Raw genomic sequence first — 20945 nt, 5'->3', positions numbered from 1 at the left:
GGGGCAGCTGGGGGTGACTGTGGGGTGGCTGTAGGGCTACAGAAGAGAATCCAGAGGACAAGTGGAATCAGCGAGGGGTAGCTAAGGGTGATGGGGAGCAGATGTAGGGTTATGGGAAAGGATCCAGCCGGCAGCTGGGAGCAGCTGGGAGTGATGGGCGGTAGCTGGGACTGGCTGGGGGCAGCTGGGGGCTGGTGGGGGGCAGTGAGATGAGGCTGGGGTGCAACCCGAGGTAACTGGTGACGTGCTTGGCGGCCCTGTAGGGCTACAGCGGGCACCTGGGACGAGCCGGGACTGCGGGCGTGCGGCGGGGGGTGCCCGGGGCCGGCACTAGGACCACGGGGGCGCCGCCGCGGTGATCGCCCCGCCCCGGCTCGCTCTTAGCGGCGCTCGGGGCGGGCCGGGCTGGCGGCGCGGTCGCGGCGTGATGATGTGAGCGGGAGCGGCGGGTCCCGGCCTCTCCGCCATGGCGAAGACCGTGGCCTATTTCTACGATCCGGACGTGGGCAACTTCCACTACGGTGCGGGCCGGGGTCGGGGCCGGGCGGCGGAGGGGCCGGGGCCGGTCGCGGGGTGGGGTGGGCTGGGCTGGGCTGGGCTGGGGGAAGCCGCCGGTGTCCCCCGCGCTGACTCGCCGTGTGTTTCCCGTGCAGGCGCGGGGCACCCCATGAAGCCGCACCGCCTGGCGCTGACCCACAGCCTGGTCCTGCACTACGGGCTCTACAAGAAGATGATCGTAAGCAGCGGGGCCGCTCCCGGGGCTGGGAGCGGGGACAGGGGGCTGCGGGGGGCGGGGACAGGGGGCTGCGGGGGGCGGCTCGGGGCGAGCAGCCCCCGGGGCTGGCTTCAGCGTGGAGGTGATGGGGAGCTGAGCTGCCCGCTTCACCCCTTCTGTGTTTGGGGTTGGCTCGTGTTTGTCGGCTTTTCACAGCTTCCCTGCGGTGCTGCCTCTGCTTCAGCTCCTCTTTTGGCACAGCCCGTAATGGAGATGTTACAGGCAAGGCTTTAAGCACCCTGAGCCCTCACTGTACCACCTAGCACTGATTGAAAGGTGCCGTTATTGCTGGTCAGTGTCTTGTTCAAACGTGTGCCCGGAGCCGCAGCAGCGCTGCTGTGCGACATTGCTGTCTCTGGAGCCCCTTCTAGGGTTGACCTGGTGACCACTGTGGACTGTGTGATTGTAGAATAGTTAAAGCTGAAAGAAATCAAGCCCTCAAGAGGCTTCCAAATTCCCCTTCATGATGTAATGGGGTTCACTAATCCCATCTCACACCTGATCACTGAGAGTCCAACCTGCTCTTCAAAGCCTTTGTAGCCCAACCAGCTCAGACAACCCAATCAAGTGCACTCTGGTTCTTGGTGTGAAGTTTTTCTCTTTCTGAAATGTAGCCTGTATAAACCTGACAAAATGTGGTCAGCGTGGAGCGATAATCAAAAAGCAAACTTAAATCTGCATCTTTCAAGAAATGAACTAGTTTGGGGATAATGGGATATCGCCATGAATGTGTGGAACCCCTTTTTGACATCTATTTGATTTCACTTGGTGCAAGCAGGGTTGAACCCTGCTCCTTACGCTAGAATCCGTGCTAACTTTTCTGCCCCTTCTTGCAGCACAGAGTGAACTAAAAGCTCTCGGAAGTACAGGGCATATAACTTAATGCCTCACAATACAACACCAGGGCAGGAATGGTGAAAGCCTTCTACTGTTCTGGCCCTTTTGAGGTGGCTTTTACCCATTTTGATGTGCAGAACGCCCATCAAAACCTGCAGCTGCTGATCATTTTAGGGCAGCTTCTTCAGTCTCTTGTGGGTTTGTTCTCGCTTTCAGTGCAGTGGGGATGCTTCTGAGCTGTTTTGGGCCACTGAGTGATTTAATTCCTGCCTGGCTGGCCTGGTTCCAGGCTGTGCTATCTGGTCCACAGGCTGGGTGTAGCTGCTGCCTATTGTCTGTGATCTGTTTGATGTGCCCTAGGGAAAGGCGCATGTCCAGAATGTTCTTCTTGTTGTAAGCTACAGCTCCAGATACTTCTGGTTTATGTACATATATGTATATATTTACATATACACATACATGGGCACACACACACATGCATTTAGAGTGCATTACAGTGTTTTTTCATGGGAATTACCCTGTTAAAAGAGATGAGGAGCACTTCTGTGATGGTCATCATCGTGCATAGCTAGCAAATGGAGAGGCACAAAGGAGGGCACAAACCCACCATTGCTCTGATCTGTGAGGTATGTTACGACCTTCCCATGTCCTCCTTCTTTGTGCGTACGCATCCCATGTGTGTTCCTCACCCTTCTGCAATCAGGTTCTGCTCCTTGTGATCCTCTGCAAACCAGCTGCTTCCCTTGTTACTCAGGAGCCTGAACAGGGATGGGATGCCCCATCCCTGGCAGTGTTCAAGGCCGGGTTGGACACAGGGGCTTGGAGCAACCTGCTCCAGTAGAAGGTGTCCCTGCCCATGGCAGGGGGTTGGAGCTGGATGAGCTTTAAGGTCCCTTCCAACACAAACCATTTTATGGTTCTATGATAACTGGCTGACCTTGGAGGTTAGACTGAGGTTTGTGCTCTCAAAATGATTGTAGAACTCAGTTGTGGGCTGTTGCTTGCATCTGTAGATTGCAGGGAACTGGTAATAGTTGGGCTTGTTTTGAGGATGTGGAGAGGAGAGTGTAGTCAGGATGTCTCAGTGCTGTGTTTTCACACCTGCAGCATGCCTTAGGGGTAAATTATGAGCTGCTGTGAAAATGTGGTGATTGTTCAGAGCTGCCAGACAGAAACGTGTCAGTTCCAGTCTCCTCCAACAGCTCCATGTCCTCCTTATGCCATCTCGAAGCTGAAAACCGCAGAGGAAGCTTCCTCCTGAACAGACAGTGACTGGGAAAGTTATGGGCAAATAAAAGCAGGATTGTGGTCAGCTGTGACTATTAAAGGTCCTGTTAAGGTTGTGTTGTGGTTACATCATTACCTGCCCTCTCTGCCTCCTCCAAATAAAAGTCTGCCATTCTGTCAAAGCTGGGTTTGCTTCCTCGTGCCTTTCCCAGCTTCCCTGTGGCTGTGGTGGCGCAGGAATGCAGTGAACTTAAGTTTAAACTGAAACAGGAGAAGTTCAGGTTGGATATAAGGAAGAAGTTCTTTACTGTGAGGGTGGTGAGGCACTGGCACAGGCTGCCAAAACAAGTGGCGAATGCTCCATCCCTGGCAGTCTTCAAGGCCAGGCTGGACCAGAGCCTTGGGTGATATAGTTTAGTGCGAGGTGTCCCTGCCCATGGCAGGGGGTTGGAACTGGATGATCTTAAGGTCCTTTCCAACCCAAACCATTCTATGATTCTGTGATTGCTAGGAGCAGGGTAGAGGGTGGCAGGAGGCAGGTTGTTTCCTCTGCCAGCAACTGAGCCTGTCTTGAAGCTTTTGGTCTTCACCCCCTTCCCTGTCTACTTTGAATCACAGATCCCTACTTCTTGTTCTCCAAGAGATCATCTGGATATCTTTGAGAAGTATTTCTTTTCCATTATGGCTCTTTAGCATTGGGTTTGGTCTTGTTTGATTTAATCAGCCATCAGGATTCCTGGGAGAGCCCTTAGGGGGTCAGGTCTTGCCTTCCTCCTCAGCAGCTGCACTGCAGGCTCATGCTGTGAGTTACCTCATCCTCCTCCTTTGAGTTGTCAGAAGCAGTAGCCTCTGAGAAACAGCAAACCCCACACATCCATGTGGAAAACTCCATTACCACACACAAATAAGCTCAGGAAAGGAGATGATGGGTATGTTTTGTCTCTGAAAACTAACATTCTCCTGCTTAGCCCAGGAAACGGGCACATTGGTGCAGTTGCCCTCATAAATTTTCCCTTTGGAGACAAGCTTGTGCATCTCCTATTTTCCTCATGTTCCACTTTTTCTATAAAGTGCCTGCTTTAATTAAAAATAAACTGGGAAACACATAAAAGATCTATTATTGATTTTTAGTGCAACTCAAATTGCCTCTTGCCAGGTATGTGGTGTTAATTTTTAACTCCCTGTATATTGAGGTATGTGCATTAAGTGCCAAACTGGCAAGTCTGTATTGTCACAAGGGCTTGAATTTGAATCCATCCACTTCCCTGACCATTTCTGCCAGCTTTCCAAAGAAAACAAAGCTGATGCAACTCTTCTATTTGTCTGTGAGCTTTCTGCAAGTAACTCTCAGCCCATTGCAGGCGATTCCAACAGAGGGACTGAAACCACCCCTATGTCAAGGACTTAAAATTGTGGAAAAACAGGTAAATAGTGCCCCTAATGAGGAAAAAACTCTAGTTTGAAGAAAACTTGGTATGAGAACAGGCTTTGTTGAGCAACTGAGTGAATTTAAATGACACAGATATCAGGAAGCCAATGTTTTCGATGGTTTTTGGTATACCACATGCAGGTTGTTGGTCCATTAGCTTGAGACCTTTCACAGCCAAAGCAAACCCGAGTTTGGATGGGAAATGAGTCTTGCCTTTCTCTTGAAGGTTTTCAAACCATACCAGGCATCCCAGCATGACATGTGCCGATTCCACTCTGAGGACTACATAGACTTCCTGCAGAGAGTGAGTCCCAACAACATGCAGGGGTTCACCAAGAGCCTCAACGCCTTCAACGTGGGGGATGACTGGTGAGTGCTCTGCGCCTCCTCCACAGTCACAAAGGGGGTGCTCCTGCATGGCTGTGTCCAGAAACCCCATTTAGAATGTCCCATTTCTTAATTGTTTTTAACCAGGATGAGGTTTGTGTCCCTCTTGTGTGTCTCAGATTACTGGAACTCCCTCAATTCCTTTCCCTTCTCCTTAAATCTTGCAGTCCTCCTTCTTAGATCTACATTTAGGCTGTAAGCCTGTTGCATTAATGGTATCTCTGCTTGTTCTTGCAGAGCCTCCAGCTCTTGAACATGCTAACTATTTCTTTTAATAATTTCCTGCCATTTTAGCCACCTTTATATGTGCATGTTAAATCCAAGGCAGCTTTGAGAGGCTGAGTTTCAGGTAGAACTAAGGAGATCCTCATCTTCTGTACAAAACTACATGAGATCTTGTTGAGAATATTCGATTCCAGCCTTTAATGTTTGTGAGAGATTAAACTTGAAAGAATGTGTGGAAGGGCTCTGTGAGTGACTGGGGAAATGGCAATATGCCTTGTCTGGGTTATAAGGGCTGTCAGAGAGTAAGATTGTTCTTATGTACTCTGTGGAGGGGAAAGCTCTAGGTACTAACATAAGAGGAGTTGTGTTAGCTAGAGAACAGTGTTAACCCAAAAAGATACCAGTATAACCTGGGTTTTAATATTTAGGCTGAGAATCAGAAGACTATCCTGTAACCTTGCTGTTCTCTATAATCAGACACCATCTTATCAGAAATGAAAGGGGAAATAAAATCCTGTAGTCTTTAAGCCATCACTTGCCCACAGATGTGGGACATGATGCCAGCCAGCTGGTGACACAGGGGCTGCATGTCCTGTGGTTCTGTACTCTTCCATTGCTGGCTCTGCATGGTGGGATGGATCAGACCTTAGTGCTATCTTAAGAGCAGTGTTAAACGTGACCCAGCAGTATGCACTTGCAGCCCAGAAAGCCAGCCATGTCCATGGAGAGGGGTTTTTAACAAAGGCAAATAGTGACAGGACAAGGGGGAATGGCTTTAACCTGCCAGAGGGGAGATTGAGATGAGCTCTTAGGCAGAAGTTCTTCCCTGTGAGGGTGCTGAGGCGCTAGCACAGGGTGCCCAGAGAAGCTGTGGCTGCCCCATCCCTGGCAGTGTTCAAGGCCAGGTTGGACACAGGGGCTTGGAGCAACCTGCTCTAGTGGAAGGTGTCCCTGCCTGTGGCAGGGGTTGGAACTGGATGAGCTTTAAGGTCCCTTCCAACCCAAACCATTCTAGGGTTCGTCTCCAGTTGCAGTGCACGGCATGCAGGGCTGCGTGCCTGGAAGCAGAGCAGGGGCAGGATCTTCCAGGTACAGCCATGGGGGAGACAGTGTAGGAGCAGACCAGCTCTTCCCTCTCCTGGAGCAGCATCTTGCATCATGTCCCAGCTCTGGGCCCATGTCAGCAAGGCTGCAGGACAGACTCCAGCATGGTTGTGAGCAGGGAAGCCTTGTCAAGGCTGGCTTGGAAGCTTTGGTGATCATTATGAAACTCAGAGTTTCCCATTGTGTTTGCAGCCAAATTGCTCCCTGCTGGCTTTCAGTGTGTTATAAGCAGAGTTGGAGTGACCCCAGATTAACTCTTTCACAGAGAGTGAGATTTTATCTTGCGCAGATGATGTCCCTGGACAGGTTTATTCCTAGCTTTGCTCCGGAGAACAAGGTGGTGTCCTGTGTTTGAATCATGGTTTCTTTTCCAGCCCAGTGTTTCCAGGCCTCTTTGAATTTTGCTCTCGCTATACCGGCGCCTCCCTGCAAGGAGCAACACAGCTGAACAACAAGGTAATGGAGCTGCTGACCTTATCTTTTGAAACACCACCATAAAAGCCAACTGGTGTTTAATTTAAGAAGAACCTCCTGGCTTTGTTCTGTAAAGCAGCATAGCCAGCACTGCTGTGCTGCAGTGTAAATACCTAGTGCTGTAGGTCTAAGCTTAAGACCATTTCTGTACTGTCAGAGGCAACCATTCAGTAGATGTTTAATCTGAAGGGAGTCAGAGGATACTGATGCTGCATACAGGAAAGTCAAAAAGTTCTCTCAGCATTGTGGAACGAACCTGGGGTCCTCAGTGAAACTGGCTGTTGGGAGACCAAGAGTGCTGCTAGGTCTGTCCTATGGACATGCACTAAATGAGCCCAGGCAGAAGGTCTGAAGAAGAGGGTCCAGGAGGGTGGAAAAAAATAATCTACATAGGTTTGAGTCTGTTGGAGACCTGAGAAAGGTCTAATGAGCAGGAAGAACAAGTGCAGGAACAAATGGTATGTGCCTCATGCTGGGCCTGCTGCTGGCTGGGGAGGGAGCAGTGGTGGTGAGAGATGATCTCTACTCTAGCAGGGAATGTAGAGCACAGGACTAATCCAGTATGGACATGGTGTAACCAAAACCAGTTACTGTGAGGGTGCTGAGGCGCTGGCACAGGGTGCCCAGAGAAGCTGTGGCTGCCCCATCCCTGGCAGTGTTCAAGGCCAGGTTGGACACAGGGGCTTGGAGCAACCTGCTCTAGTGGAAGGTGTCCCTGCCCGTGGCAGGGGCTTGGAACAGGATGAGCTTTAAGGTCCCTTCCAACCCAAACCATCCTCCATAAGCAAAGGAATGGACAGAAGGGTGTTTGTGTGCCACAGGGATGGGCAGGTTGAAGTGGGTGCAAGGTTGTTCTTAGCACATTGTCACCTGAAACTAACCGACCTTTCCTTTCGTAGATCTGTGACATTGCAATAAACTGGGCAGGGGGCCTGCATCATGCCAAGAAGTTTGAGGTAATGAGGCAAATGTGTATTCCTGACCTGTTGAGGCCCCAGCTCTGTGCTGATCCTGTTCTAATGCTGTTCTGTTTGCTCTCTCTTGCAGGCTTCTGGGTTTTGTTATGTTAACGACATAGTTATCGGCATCCTGGAGCTGCTCAAGTAAGGACCTGGGGCAAGTGCAGTCCTGTCCGGGTTGGCTGTGGTTTCCCTTTTCTCTCTGCTCCCCTCGTTTGCCTTTCTAGTATCCAGGAAGGCCAACAACTCAACTGTTGTCCTGGCTTCTTCAGATACAAGAAGTGGGGCTTGAGAATTGGGATACCTGACTCCAGTTTCACTGCATGCAGGTTAAGAGATACAAAAGAGTTCTTCAGTTCCATTTCTCATCCATCTGTGAAATGCTCATTTCAGGGTCTCCTGAGTCTCAGCACTTTTGCCATAGTGAGCATCTTGTAGGTAAACGCAAATTATGGCTCACAGGAGACAGTTAAATGACTCAAATCTGTCTTGATTTGCTTGAGTGGCTTAAGAACAGGACTTGAGCAACACATGGATGATTAAAGGACACTTGCTTTGAGTAGAAGAGAGATGACTTTTCTTATTAGAAAATGAACAGTAAATTCAGAATACAAGAGTTACAGAAATACCTTCCATTTCCTGGATTGATCTGCGATTAAGGGGGGGGGGTTTAGTACTCTCAAATGCCCTCCTTGTCCCTGAATCTAAGACATGATATTATGGAGTTAAAAGAGTTGGGGTTGACCAGACAATAATTATGTGACTGGTGACAAGCCTGCTTGCTCTCAAAGTCAGGTGTATGGGATGTACTGGGGTGTCCTGTACCTCCTTCCTCTCTGCCAGTCTTCCTGCTCTGCGTTTGGAACCTCAGATCTGTGTATCTCTGTGCACCCATCTTCTAGTCTTACATGAGTGTCATATGCCAGAGGCTTCAAATACAGCCCAGTTACCCCTCATGGGAGACTGTAGTATCATAGAATCCCAGACTGGTTTGGGTTGGAAGGGACCTTAAAGCTCATCCAGTTCCAACCCCCTGCCACGGGCAGGGACACCTTCCACTAGAGCAGGTTGCTCCAAGCCCCTGTGTCCAACCTGGCCTTGAACACTGCCAGGGATGGGGCAGCCACAGCTTCTCTGGGCACCCTGTGCCAGCGCCTCAGCACCCTCACAGGGAAGAGCTTCTGCCTCAGAGCTCATCTCAATCTCCCCTCTGGCAGGTTAAAGCCATTCCCCTTGGTCTGTCCCTACAGGCCCTTGTCCAAAGCCCCTCTCCAGGTTTCCTGTAGCCCCTTTAGGCCCTGGAGCTGCTCTAAGGTGTCCCCTTCAGGAGCCTTCTCTTCTCCAGGCTGACCCAGCCCAGCTCTCTCAACCTGGCTCCAGACTAGAGTTGCATTTGACTATTACCCCAGTGCATTTACTTGTGATGATCTCCACTTCTCTACCCTCTGTCTCTGTGACCCAGCAGGCTGCTTCTCAAGTAAATTTAGTCCAGTCTGGTGGTTTTGGTGCTCATCAGCTGGGACATATTGCTGCCAATGCTCTGGTACATGGAGGAAGTAGGTGTTGTGCCTCCTCCTTGGCTAGCTTATCTTTCATTTCCTCATATGATTATAAAGTACTGGAGCTCTTAATAATTTACTAACGGCATCTTGTTTGTAGAGGGAACAAAAACCTGCAACCAATGGCAGGGGGTTGGAACCAGACGATCTCTAAGGTCCCTTCCAACCCAAACCATTCTGTGATTCTGTAAAATAGGTTCTCTTCAACATTTGCTTCCCAAGACCTTTCTGGCCCCATCTGAAACCCCTTTGTTCTAGTATCTATTTGAAGCACATCAGAAGAAAATGTTTTAGTGGTGGGGCATGTTTGACTCTATAAAATGTCTCCTATTGATTTGATACACGCTCAGGTGAGTTCTTTTGGTGAGTGGCTTATGGATGGATGGTGGTGGTGGTGGTCAGAGTGCCAGGTGATGCTAAGGGATATGGGGAGCAGCGAGGTTGGCTTTGGTGCAGACAGTAATGCTATTTCCTCCTGTGTTCAACAGATATCACCCACGTGTGCTGTACATTGATATTGACATCCACCATGGAGATGGGGTGCAGGAGGCTTTCTACTTGACAGACCGTGTCATGACAGTGTCATTTCATAAATACGGGAACTATTTCTTTCCTGGTACAGGTATGTATTTTGCCTTATAGTGTGAGCCTGGCCTTGCTTCAGAATCCTTTGGAAGCTCTGCTGGAGTATAAAAGTGTAAAACCATGAAATTAGAGCTGCAGGGAGAAACGATGGGAGAGAGGGCATGGAAAAGCAGTCACAGAGGAACAGAAGTGTTATTTGTTAAAAAGAGGGATGCTAGCTAGGTTAAGAGATCTCAACCCTGACCAGATCTGGCCTTTCCACACCTCTGAAGCCTCAGAGCTGGTGTGACTCTCGTGTCTTTCCCTGGCCAGGTGACATGTATGAAGTTGGTGCAGAGAGCGGGCGTTACTACTGTCTCAATGTGCCTCTACGGGATGGCATTGATGACCAAAGTAGGTGTTCCCTGCTGCTTCCCCTTGCCCGGGTGTTTGCTGCTCCTTCTCCATAGCCATGCCATATCTACCTTTCTCTCCACAGGTTATAAACACCTCTTCCAGCCAGTCATTAACCAGGTGGTGGATTACTATCAGCCCACCTGCATAGTGCTGCAGGTAAGAGTGTATTCATCCCTTTGAGGTTGGAGTGGGCTGCTACCTGTGTGTTACCCTCTGTTCCTGGGGGGTCAGGGTTGGTGTTTGGTGCTGCTGTCCTTACCTTCTGGTGAATAAGGATGGACAAGGGGTGGAAATACTGATACGTGTCTGGAAAGCAATGCCTCTGTAGCAAAAACTCTGTTGTTGTTTTTCTGCTCCCCAGTGCGGTGCTGATTCTCTGGGTTGTGACCGTTTGGGTTGTTTTAACCTCAGTATAAGAGGACATGGGTAAGTACAGCAGGGCTGGGGCAGAGCAGGTGGTTGAAAGACCATCCTTTAGTCTGAAGGGCTCTCATGAGTCCTCTGCTGTGAGGATTGAGCTTTGACTTCAGCCTTCCAGCAGCACCAGCAGGTTTTTTGGGCTTTTTCTAACTCCGATGTGACAGGAGGGGGTCTCAGAATGAGGCTTTGTACAAGTTGCTGGCTCACAGAGTAGCACATGGTTCAGGCTGCCTGGGTGGAAGCCCTGAACTCAGGTGTATCACACCAGTCTTGCTGACAGTGGGACCTGGCATTGTGTGCTCACAGCCCAGACCCTCCCGCCCTGTGCTGGGCTGCACCCCCAGAGCATGAGCAGCGGGTCAAGGGAGGGGATTGTCCCCCCTACTGTACTCTGGGGAGACCCAGATTAAACATTAGGCAGAAGCTCTTCCTCATGAGGGTGCTGAGGCACTGGCACAGGGTGCCCAGAGGAGCTGCGGCTGCCCCATCCCTGGCAGTGTTCAAGGCCAGGTTGGACACAGGGGCTTGGAGCAACCTGCTCTAGTGGAAGGTGTCCCTGCCCGTGGCAGGGGGTTGGAGCTGGAGGAGCTTTAAGGTCCCTTCCAACCCAAACCAGTCTGGGATTCTATGTAGTGGTGTTTTAGTGCATAGTGACATGTCTGACACATGGATGTGTGCTGCAATTAACAGCACGTGTGCTGCATTTTTCTTTTGGGATTTCTAGGGAGTGTGTGGAGTATGTGAAGAGCTTCAACATCCCCTTGCTGGTGCTGGGAGGAGGCGGTTACACAGTCCGCAATGTGGCACGATGCTGGTGGGTCTCTTCTCTGCTTATGGAAGGTCACTGGTTAGGCAGTTGCTATGGGCTGTGTCCCTTCATGCACCATGTAGCTTTCTCTGAACTGAGCTCATCTTACTCCATGTTATGTTTTCAGGACTTATGAAACATCATTGCTTGTAGATGAAGCCATTAGTGAAGAGCTCCCTTACAGTGGTAAGTTGGAGTTTTGTTATTTCCTCACGAGCTGAGCTATTTGTTATATCAACTGAGGAATTAACACTTCTATTCTGCATTGGCTAGAGATAAGATAAGGACCAAAGTGGCCTTGATTGTCTCCTACCACTCACTTTCCTGGGCAGACACACCGTTACTGTGTCATGTATCATTTAATCCAGATTGTTTCCTGCTTAGTGACCTGAGTGTTTCTTTTGCTGGCTCTGTTTCGTACAATTCCTTGTGGATGCAGAGCTGTACATCACTCTGGTTTTTAGGGTCTGGTCCCTCCTAGCATGGTGGGAGTGAGCTCTGCTCTCTGCAGAGCACTGTGGGCTGGTTCCCTTGCCTCCGTGCTGTAACTCTCTCTCATTCCATCACAGAGTACTTTGAATACTTCGCTCCAGACTTCACCCTTCATCCTGATGTCAGTACAAGGATTGAAAATCAGAACTCCAGGCAGGTAAGTCCTTGCAGCCTTGTCGCAGTATCAGCTGGGTACTAGCAAAACCCTGTGGTTGATGCTCTGCCCTGTGAATTCCAGGCAAGGAATTCTTGTGGGGCAGAAAACTGACCAAGAACAAGCAGAACCTTTCCTCTGGGATGTCAGAAAGTCTCACAGCATCTGAAAACCTTGCTGGGTTGTGTGTGCTTGAGTTTCAGTGATTGAATTAACTCTCCCACCTCCTCTGCTCTGATAAGCAGCTTTTTGCACACATTTGTTTCTCATGGCTACCACACAGATGGTGCAGGCAGGTAGCAGTGCTTGATGTGCACTGCCACATCTCACTGTGGTCATCTCTCTCTCTTTTTTCTACACAGTACTTGGACCAGATCAGGCAGACGATATTTGAGAACTTGAAGATGCTGAACCATGCTCCCAGCGTGCAGATCCATGATGTCCCTTCTGACTTGCTCAGCTACGATCGCACAGATGAGCCTGATCCAGAGGAAAGAGGCTCTGAGGAAAACTACAGCAGGTACCAGATCCTGTTCTGGAGAAAGGGGCTTCCCTTTATAGCATCATAGAATAGTTAGGGCTGGAAAGGACCTTGAGATGATCTAGTTCCAACCCCCCTGCCATGGGCAGGGACACCTTGCACTAAACCATGTCACCCAAGACTCCATCCAACCTGGCCTTGAACACCACCAGGGTTGGAGCATTCACAACTTCCTTGGGCAACCCATTCCAGTGCCTCACCAACCTCACAGTAAAGAACTTCTTCCTTTTATCTAATCTAAACTTCCCCTGTTTAAGTTTGAACCCATTACCCCTTGTCCTACCACTACAGTCCCTAATGAAGAGTCCCTCCCCAGCATCCTTGTAGCCCCCTTCAGACACTGGAAGCTGCTCTGAGATCTCCACACAGCTTCTCTTCTCCAGGCTGAACAGCCCCAATGTTCTCAGCCTGTCTTCATATGGGAGGTGCTCCAGCTCCTGATCATCCTCGTGGGCTCCTCTGGACTTGCTCCAACAGCTCCATGTCCTTTTTATGTTGAGGACACCAGGACTGTGCACAATACTCAAAGTGAGGTCTCACGAGAGCAGAGTAGAGGGGCAGGATCATCTCCTTCGACCTGCCATGGGTAGAATGAGCAGATGATATACTGGAGACCATCTGTTTCCTACAACAGATACTAAATCACTTCCAAGTCTGGTTTTATCCAGAGAGCCTCTCTCTAGAAACATGTGGTCTCCTCACAGAACATGTCATGGGGTGTTTGGGTGCAGGGCATCTCCTGACCTTCAGTGGTGGGACTTAAGCATTCTTCTGTGGCCTCCAGGGTGCTGGGGCTCTCCTTGCTGATGGTGACTGTCTCTCCCTCAGGCCTGAAGCTGCCAACGAGTTCTATGATGGTGACCACGATAACGACAAAGAGAGTGATGTTGAGATCTGAGAGCTCTGCTGTGGGGCTCTGGACTGTGGAGGGTCCCACATTGGACATGGGTGCTTGGAGCAGGTAACTGGTGTAGGAGCCAGTTAGCCCTCCCTTTGAATTTGATTGCATGTGGTGGCAGCAGAAACACCACCACTGCAGGCTTCTGCTGCCTGGAGAGGCAGAGAGCAGGGAAACGTGCGCCTTCCTTTCCACCACATGTTACGGTTCCAGTTGTCTCTGCTCTGGAATATGGGAATTCAAGTAGCACTTGGATCTGTGCTGTGTACTGACTGCAGCCATGCAGCTGCCTTCAGAGCCTGACCCGTGGTGGTTCCTCACCTCCCATAGCTCCCGTGCAGGCTCTTGCCAGCAGCAGGGAGCTGGAGTGGGTTGTGCCTACGATCTCTGCCTCTCTTCTGCAGCAGCACCTGATCCATCCTGCTCTCCCCAGCCCACCGTTCAGGTACCCAGTTGCCTGTCCTCTGAAGCCTGCACTGAAAGTTGCTTCCTGATGTCCCTCCTAACCATCTGATACTCCACAGCTCAAGGAAAACTGTTCAAGAAGACAAGGCCAGTTGTGGGATAGGGGTTGGGAGAGTCCCTGGGACAGGGAGCAGCTTGATGGAGCAGGATGGAGGAACGGATGCAGAGCATAGTCTTGTTCCTCTCTTCTCCTCTCCCCTCAGTTTTGTGTTCCAAATGAGTACTGCAACACTTTGAGTTGGACCTAACTTCCCTCTTTTCTTTATTCTTCAAGAGGCTAAAATCGCTGGAGCAGAGGTTTGGCTGCCAAGGTCAGTACATAATGTCTTGCACCTCTAATATAGTTTCCAGCTGTGTTTTCCAAGGTCACACATGGCCCTGTGTTAGCAAGAGATTTGGGCTGCTCGCTCCGAGTGGAAACCATTCCCTCTTGACTGTAAGATGTTACACTGCTTATGGATGAGGGAAGCTGCTTCCTCCAGGTCCTGCTTACTTGCCCTTACACAGCAGAGATTTCCCTCGGCCATCCCTCAAATTCCAGACTTTGCTGCTCCTCCTCCCAAGTCATCACCTGGTACCTGGTTTGGAGCATGTCTGGGGAGGCGGGAGGGCTTTAGCCTCTGTCTGTACTGTTCTGTTTGTTTACTGAGGTCTTTAAACATTAAAAGAAGAGGCAGTATTTTTCTTACCTGATCTGTTGTTTGTCTGTTTAATGCTCACACCTTTTGGCTCCTGTCCTCTCAAGATTGAGAACATGAGGATCATCCCCAGCAGGGTAGTGTCCTCTGAATGAACAGAGGGTGTTCAGCTCCTTAAAGTATAAGCTGGTGAGTTTGAGGAGTGAATTCCCTTACAGGAGGTGGTAGACACTCCTGCTCATGCTTCTGAGTCCAGTAAAAGCTTTGCAGGAAGCTGCAGAGCTCCTTCAAGAAACCTTTGCTGCAGTTGTTTGAGGTGTCATGGTTTCTTTGAGTTGCAGTTTCTATAAGAGCCTGCTCTTTGTAGTCTCACTTTCCTAAAGCCGTTGTTGGTGACTGCTTTGTAGTTTGTGTAACTACAGCATGAAGCAGGCAGGGTTACTCCCACTGGGTACCCAGAGGAGTAAGTTAGGGTAGAATTAGAATAGGTGGGGAGAAGGATGGTCAGAGGTACAGCACTGCTGCTATGCAAGGAATGACTCGATGGAAGCGGATCCCTCAGCTGCGGAGAGAACTGGGCTCGTAAAGGAGCCATGAGGGCTATAAACCCATGAGTGTTGGAGACAGTATCTCCAAACATGAGAGGAGCATCACATTAAGCTAGCAAGGGGCCAGCTCAAGGAGGAGGAGGTTGCTTTGCACACACAAAGGTGAGCTGTGCAAGCTTTTGTCATTGGGTACTGTGAATGTGGCTTCGAAAAGGGACTGGGAAGGGGAGAAATCAAGCCTGTTAATATAGAGACACTTCTGGGTTCAGGTTGGTGGTGGCTGGGTGAGTGCTCTGGAGAAGCTTTGCTGTGTGCTTGCCCTGTGCTTGTGCCATTCCTGCCTTTGTCATTTGGTCACTGCAGGTGGGCACAGGGCTAGATGGATCTTTAAGCTTTAAGGTGCCTTCCAACCCAAACCATTCTAGGATTCTATGAGATGTCCACAGGATCTGGGAACCTGGCAAAGAGTTTCCTCCTGGGACAGAATTAACCTGCATGAAGGAAAACATATAGGGGCTCTTTGAAGCTCTGTGTTGCTGTGCTGTGACCCGCAGGTCTGTAGGACAGGAGGGGTGGCACAGGGGGGGTTCTGCAGCCGAGCAGGGTGTGCTTGTCCCGTTGGAGATGCTCTTCCCGTTTCAGGCCCATCTCCCTGCAATCCGGGTCACGGTGCAGAGCTGCTTTTGGCCACCAGGTGGCAGATGGATCTCTTGCTGTGTACGGAGGCTTTGTGTGCTGCTGCCGCCTGCGCTTCCAGCCGTGGCGAGGGCCTGTCGGGGGGGCTTCAGGTCTGGGGTGGATTCTGGGGGGGAGCAGAATCCTGGCTGTGCTCTGGGAGAGCTCAGGGGGACCCCAGTGCGATGCAGCTCCTGCAGAGCACACCAGAGGCAGGGGATCGATCCAGAACTGCCCTCAGGTTAAAATCAGTGCCCCTTGGTTAATAACTCAGGCTCAGGGTTATCCCCAATCCCACTGCAGCGGGTTGGAGCGGGTTGGAGCTGAAGGTGGCCTGGAAAGGTGATGGGCTGGGATTGTGCCCCCCCACTGGGAGCTGTGCTGAACCTTAGGCCCCCACCCAGCCCCAAAATGCAGTAACCCAGACTTCATTAAACTGCTGCTGCTATTGCAGCTCTGGTTCTTCCATAGGAGGTGTAGGATGAGCTGGGAGAAAGTTTGTGCATCCATAGGTGAGCATGGGAAATCAGGACCACAGTCTCATAGGATCCCAGGCTGGTTTGGGTTGGAAGGGACCTCAGGGGGCAGCTCCATCCTGTCTCAGTTCCCCAGAGCAAACCCAGGGTGCAGCAGCGCTGAGTGCGCCCAGCATGAACAGTGAGTGTGGGGAGAAACCCTGCAACAGGACCCAGAGATGCAGAGAGGTGACATCTGAAGTGGGGGGAAGCATTTCTGTTCCACCTCTTGCTCCTGGGACCCGGTACTGGTGTCAGGGCAGAGCTTTTGGACACCAGATGCTGCAGGCCTGGGGGGTGGATTTTTGGGGAGCAGAGTCCTGACTTCCAAGGGCAATGTGTTCCAGTACCTCACCACCCCTATTGTCAAACATTTCGCATGTCCAGCCTGAATGTTTCAGTTTAAAACCATTGCCCCCTGCCCTGTCACAACAGATCCTGGTAAGTCTTTCTCAACCTGTCTTAAAAGCCCCTTTTTTTTCTTGAAGGGCTGCTCTAAGGTCTCCCTTGAGCCTTTCCCCAGGCTGAACACCCCCAGCTCTCAGCCTCTCTCCACAACAGAGTTGTTTCATCTCTCAAACTGTTTCTGTGGCCTCTTCTGGCCCCGCTGTCACAGATCCGTGACTGTTGTGTGCTGGACACCCCAGAGCTGGATGTGGTGCCCCTGGGAATCTCACCCAGAGCACAGTATAGGGGGAGAATCCCCTCCCTTGACCTGCTGCTCACATGGCTGGTGATGCAGCCCAGGATCCAATTGCCTTTCTGGGCTGAGAGCACACATAGAATCCCAGCCTGGTTTGGGTTGGGAGGGACCTTAAGGCTCATCCAGTTCCAATCCCCTGCCACAGGCAGGGACACCTTCCACTAGAGCAGGTTGCTCCAAGCCCCTGTGTCCAACCTGGCCTTGAACACTGCCAGGGATGGGGCAGCCACAGCTCCTCTGGGCACCCTGTGCCAGCGCCTCAGCACCCTCACAGGGAAGAGCTTCTGCCTCAGAGCTCATCTCAATCTCCCCTCAGGCAGGTTAAAACCATTCCCCTTGTCCTGTCCCTACAGGCCCTTGTCCAAAGCCCCTCTCCAGGTTTCCTGTAGAACACTGCCAGTCTTGTTCCATTTGTCACCACCGGCATGCCCAAGCCCTTCTCTGCAGCACTACTCTCAATCCACTCATTCCCCAGCCTGTACTGACACTGGGGATTGCCCTCACCCAGGTCAGACCTTGCACTTGACCTCACTGAACATGATGTGGTTTGTATGGCACACTCCAGCCTGCACAGGTCCCTCTGGATGGCATCTCTTCCCTCAAGTGCATCACCTGCCCCACTCGGCCAGCCTGCAGGTGAGTCCAAGCTGTGGGTGCACTCAATCCCACTGTCTCAAGTCACTGATAAGATATTACATAGTGTAGGTCTCAGTATGGACCTCTGAGGGGCACCACATGTTATCAGTTTCCATTTGGACATTGAGCCACTGACTAACCCTTTGGATGCAGCCATTCAGTCAATTTCTTATCCACCTAATAAAATTCAGAGCTTTGCTGGAAGTCTGTGACTCCTTAGCTCCAGAAGACCAGATCCGGAAAGTATTTAGCTCCTAACACACAGAAGCCTTAAGATATCACTAACAAAGAGCGATGCTGTATACAACCAGCCAGGGGTCAGGGCCCTGAATACCTTATGTGACCCAAACCAAAGCTTTCCTCCAAATGAAACTTTGGGGGTTTGTGCAGATGCTGCCCAGCACTGTGGCAGAGCTCCCAAAATGTCTGCTCCAGCTTCACCAGGCCCTTCAGGTGCTCACAAATGCATTTAAAGCATCCCTGTGTGCTCTTCATGTCTCCAGATTTCCAGGATGCTGCAGCCATCACTTTCTCTTGCTCACAGATGTCTCGCTGCACAAGTGTTGTCTCCTCTAGCCAATACCTCCTTCCCTTGTCCTTCTGCAGCCCAGTGTCCCCAGCTCCATCACCTCTCTCTGGTAAGGCAAAGGCCTTCAGGATTCTGCAGCTGTAGCTTCTCTCTTCCTCGAGCATCCATGCCTGTTGTGCAGCATTGGCTGAGCAAGTGACAGTGACCAGGGACAGAAACTTCTCTCTTCCTCTGTTGCTCAGGAATATTCTCAGACAAAATGGAGAAGTTTGTCCCCAAACCCAGGAGCTGGTAAGTCCTGGTTCAGAAGTGTCCACTGAGGAGAACGGATGGGGGGAGCTCACCAGGCATGCTTCCAGCATCACAGAACGGTTCTGATTCAAAGGGTCCTCTGGAGGTCTCTGGTCCATCTGTCCTGCTCCAAGTAAGGCCGACCTGAAAGTTAGAGATTGCTCAGGGCCTTTTGCAGTCAAGTTTGAATCTCTTCAAGGACAGAGATCCAAGGATGGAACTGGGCTCCCTTGCTGGTGTTTAACCACCCTTGCAAAGATTTTCACATTCTCCTTGCATCAAGTCAGGATTTCCCTCATTGGAGCTGGTGGCTGTTATCCCTTAACCTTCTCCCTGCTCTTGCTTCCTCGTTTCTCCCAGAGTGCTGCTGGGAAACACACACTGACAGCATCTCTGTACATTTACAGGACTCTGGAAATGGTGCTGGTGGGAAACTATATGTTCATTTGCTTTTTAAAGGAGGCAGAACCTGTTTGTTTGGAGAATTTTCTCCCCAGATCTTGTGTTAAATCTCTGTATCATGGCTTAGGAGAGAGTTTTGAGCCTGTTCCCTGGAGTTTCTAGAAACCGAAGTCACTCCTTATCACACGTATACAATCTACAAGAGCAGGTACAGTGTTGGTTGGTCTGAGGGGTGTTTGTATGTTCCTGCTCTTTCCCACATGTATGTATCAGAGTGTGGAGAGAAGAACTGCAACCAGCTCACAAAGTTTCTGTAGTGTATTTTACCAGCTGATGTTTTCACCTTGCAACAGGCAATAGTGTTACCTGTATGTCTTGGACTGACCTTTAGTTACACTCCAGGGCAAGGAGCACTTTTCCTGCCCTTGCAGTGCCATCCCCAGGGCACCCGGCCTGCTCCAGCTGCAGCAGACATCCTGGTGCAGGTATTTTTCCAGGTGGAGGTGGTGTTTCTAACAGAGGACACATGGAAAAGTAAGTGGGAGTGAGGTCATACTGTCACCCAGGGCTGCCTCCTTGGGAGCGAGGAGCTGCTGCTGCCCCCATTGTGGGTGCTCACTTCTGGGGGTGCTGCAGGTGATGGGTGCAAGCAGCTCTGGGGTGCAGCTCCTGCCTGTCCCAGGCTGCTGCCACTGCAAGAAGCACTTGGGGTGTTACTGGTGGACTTGCACCACTGTGTGCTGCTTACTGGGAGACCCTGGGAGCTGGACTCTGCCTGTGGTACCCCTTAATGCTCATCCCCCGTGTTCACACTGGAACATCAGTGTTAGGCAGTGATTTTATTTGCAATTTGAGCTTCAAGAAGCTCCTGGGTGAAACTGAGGTTAGGGACAGGGATCCCCAAGGGTTTATTTTCGCCTCATGGGGATTTGGGGGTTTTCTGGCTGTAAAAACCGGGGGGTTTCTCTGTGCCCCCCGGCTGTGTGTTCCCCTTCCCAGGTCCCTTGCAGTGTTGTTTTCATCCGCCAGGTGTGCGCAGTTGAGCCGCCTTGGCTCGCTGCCTGGGAATGAGCTCAGAGGCTTGGGATTGGGAGAAGAGATCAGCTGCTTTGCTGACGAGCGGCTGACGCAGTCCCGCATCCTTCCCTGCATCCTCCCCTGCATCCCCCATCTCTCCCCCCGCGACCTCCTTTTCCAGACAAAGACGGGAAGTGCTGGCTGCGTGCGCATCCCATCCTGCGCACTGCCAGCCCCCGCTTCTGTTGTGCCCCCCCTTCTGCCCCCCCCCCCCCCCCCCGAACCTGGAAAGAACAGCTCAGCTCCCATTTCCAGCATCCTTTGTCCTGTCAGACAGCTTTCTTTGGGACATTTGTCTTTCTTTTCAATGCCTGTGACAAGACCATAATTGGGAGGGGGGGCCTCCATCTGCTGCTGGGGGGAATGGGGGGGCGCAGAGAGAAATCACCTGCCCTGGCACACAAAGGCAGCATTTGCCCCCCAGCCTTTTGGGTGCTTGGTTGTCAGGCGTTTTGAGAGCAGGAAAAGGGATTAGCAGTGGGTTATATCATTAGAAGTGTCAGAGATCTCTGTAGCATTGTGCGAGCCCCTCTCTGCACCCCTCTGCTGTGGGGAGCCCCCATCTCTCCGGTGCACCCCCTTCCTGCCCTGTGCTCTCAGCCCATTCCTGTTATGATCATGTAGTGCTCCTCTATTCCTGCCTCCCAAAAAACCCCTTCCCTGCTGACACTGCAGGCTTGGGTGGGTGCCAGCAATGGCAGCATACTGCAGTCCTGGGCTCCAACCAAGCCCATCTCCATTGCTCCTGCCCCATGGCACCATCCCACCAGGCTGGGGTCCACCCTGATGTCTCACTGTGCATTCCCAGCACTCCCAGCCTGAGTCACCCCGGGTGTGCTGGGCGTGCACCCGTCTTTAGCAGCCCCAAAGCTGTGTTTTGCAACTCTTTTTCAGTCCCCCATTGCTCACAGGATGATGCGTTCTGGCACCACATCTTTTGATGCCTCTTCTTATACAGCAACACTGCAAGAATGCCTGATGCTCAGTGCACCCCTGCCTGCCAGTTCTGACCTGCCGAGCTCCCTACCATCCCAGTGCCAGTCTCACTTGTCTCCTGCCGTCCAGGGGGACATGCCCATAGCTTTTGCAGCTGCAGAAATGACAGTAATAAAGTCAAGCCCCCCTGGGTGTCCCATCCACTCTGTCTGCACCCAGGCTTGCTGCTGCAGCAGGAGCATCACCCCCAGCTCTGGCTT

At 51.3% G+C, this 20945-nt stretch overlaps 1 protein-coding gene across 1 annotated transcript; it reads left to right on the top strand.

The window, feature by feature from the left end:
* Positions 1 to 262: 262 nt before the first annotated feature.
* On the top strand, positions 263 to 14428 carry HDAC3 (histone deacetylase 3). The gene is made up of 15 exons (XM_030504109.1): positions 263 to 521; positions 654 to 736; positions 4495 to 4637; positions 6359 to 6440; positions 7358 to 7414; positions 7506 to 7561; positions 9465 to 9598; positions 9874 to 9954; positions 10040 to 10113; positions 10319 to 10383; positions 11102 to 11191; positions 11313 to 11371; positions 11755 to 11834; positions 12194 to 12351; positions 13201 to 14428. Exons 1-15 carry the CDS (start codon positions 467 to 469, stop codon positions 13268 to 13270), a joined length of 1287 nt encoding a protein of 428 aa, XP_030359969.1. The 5' UTR covers positions 263 to 466; the 3' UTR covers positions 13271 to 14428.
* Positions 14429 to 20945: the final 6517 nt, after the last annotated feature.

The sequence above is a fragment of the Strigops habroptila genome, chromosome 12, assembly GCF_004027225.2.
Source record: "Strigops habroptila isolate Jane chromosome 12, bStrHab1.2.pri, whole genome shotgun sequence".
Lineage (NCBI taxonomy): Eukaryota > Metazoa > Chordata > Aves > Psittaciformes > Psittacidae > Strigops > Strigops habroptila.
The sequence above is the reverse complement of the archived record's forward strand: the minus strand, read 5'-3'. Positions and strand labels throughout refer to the sequence as shown.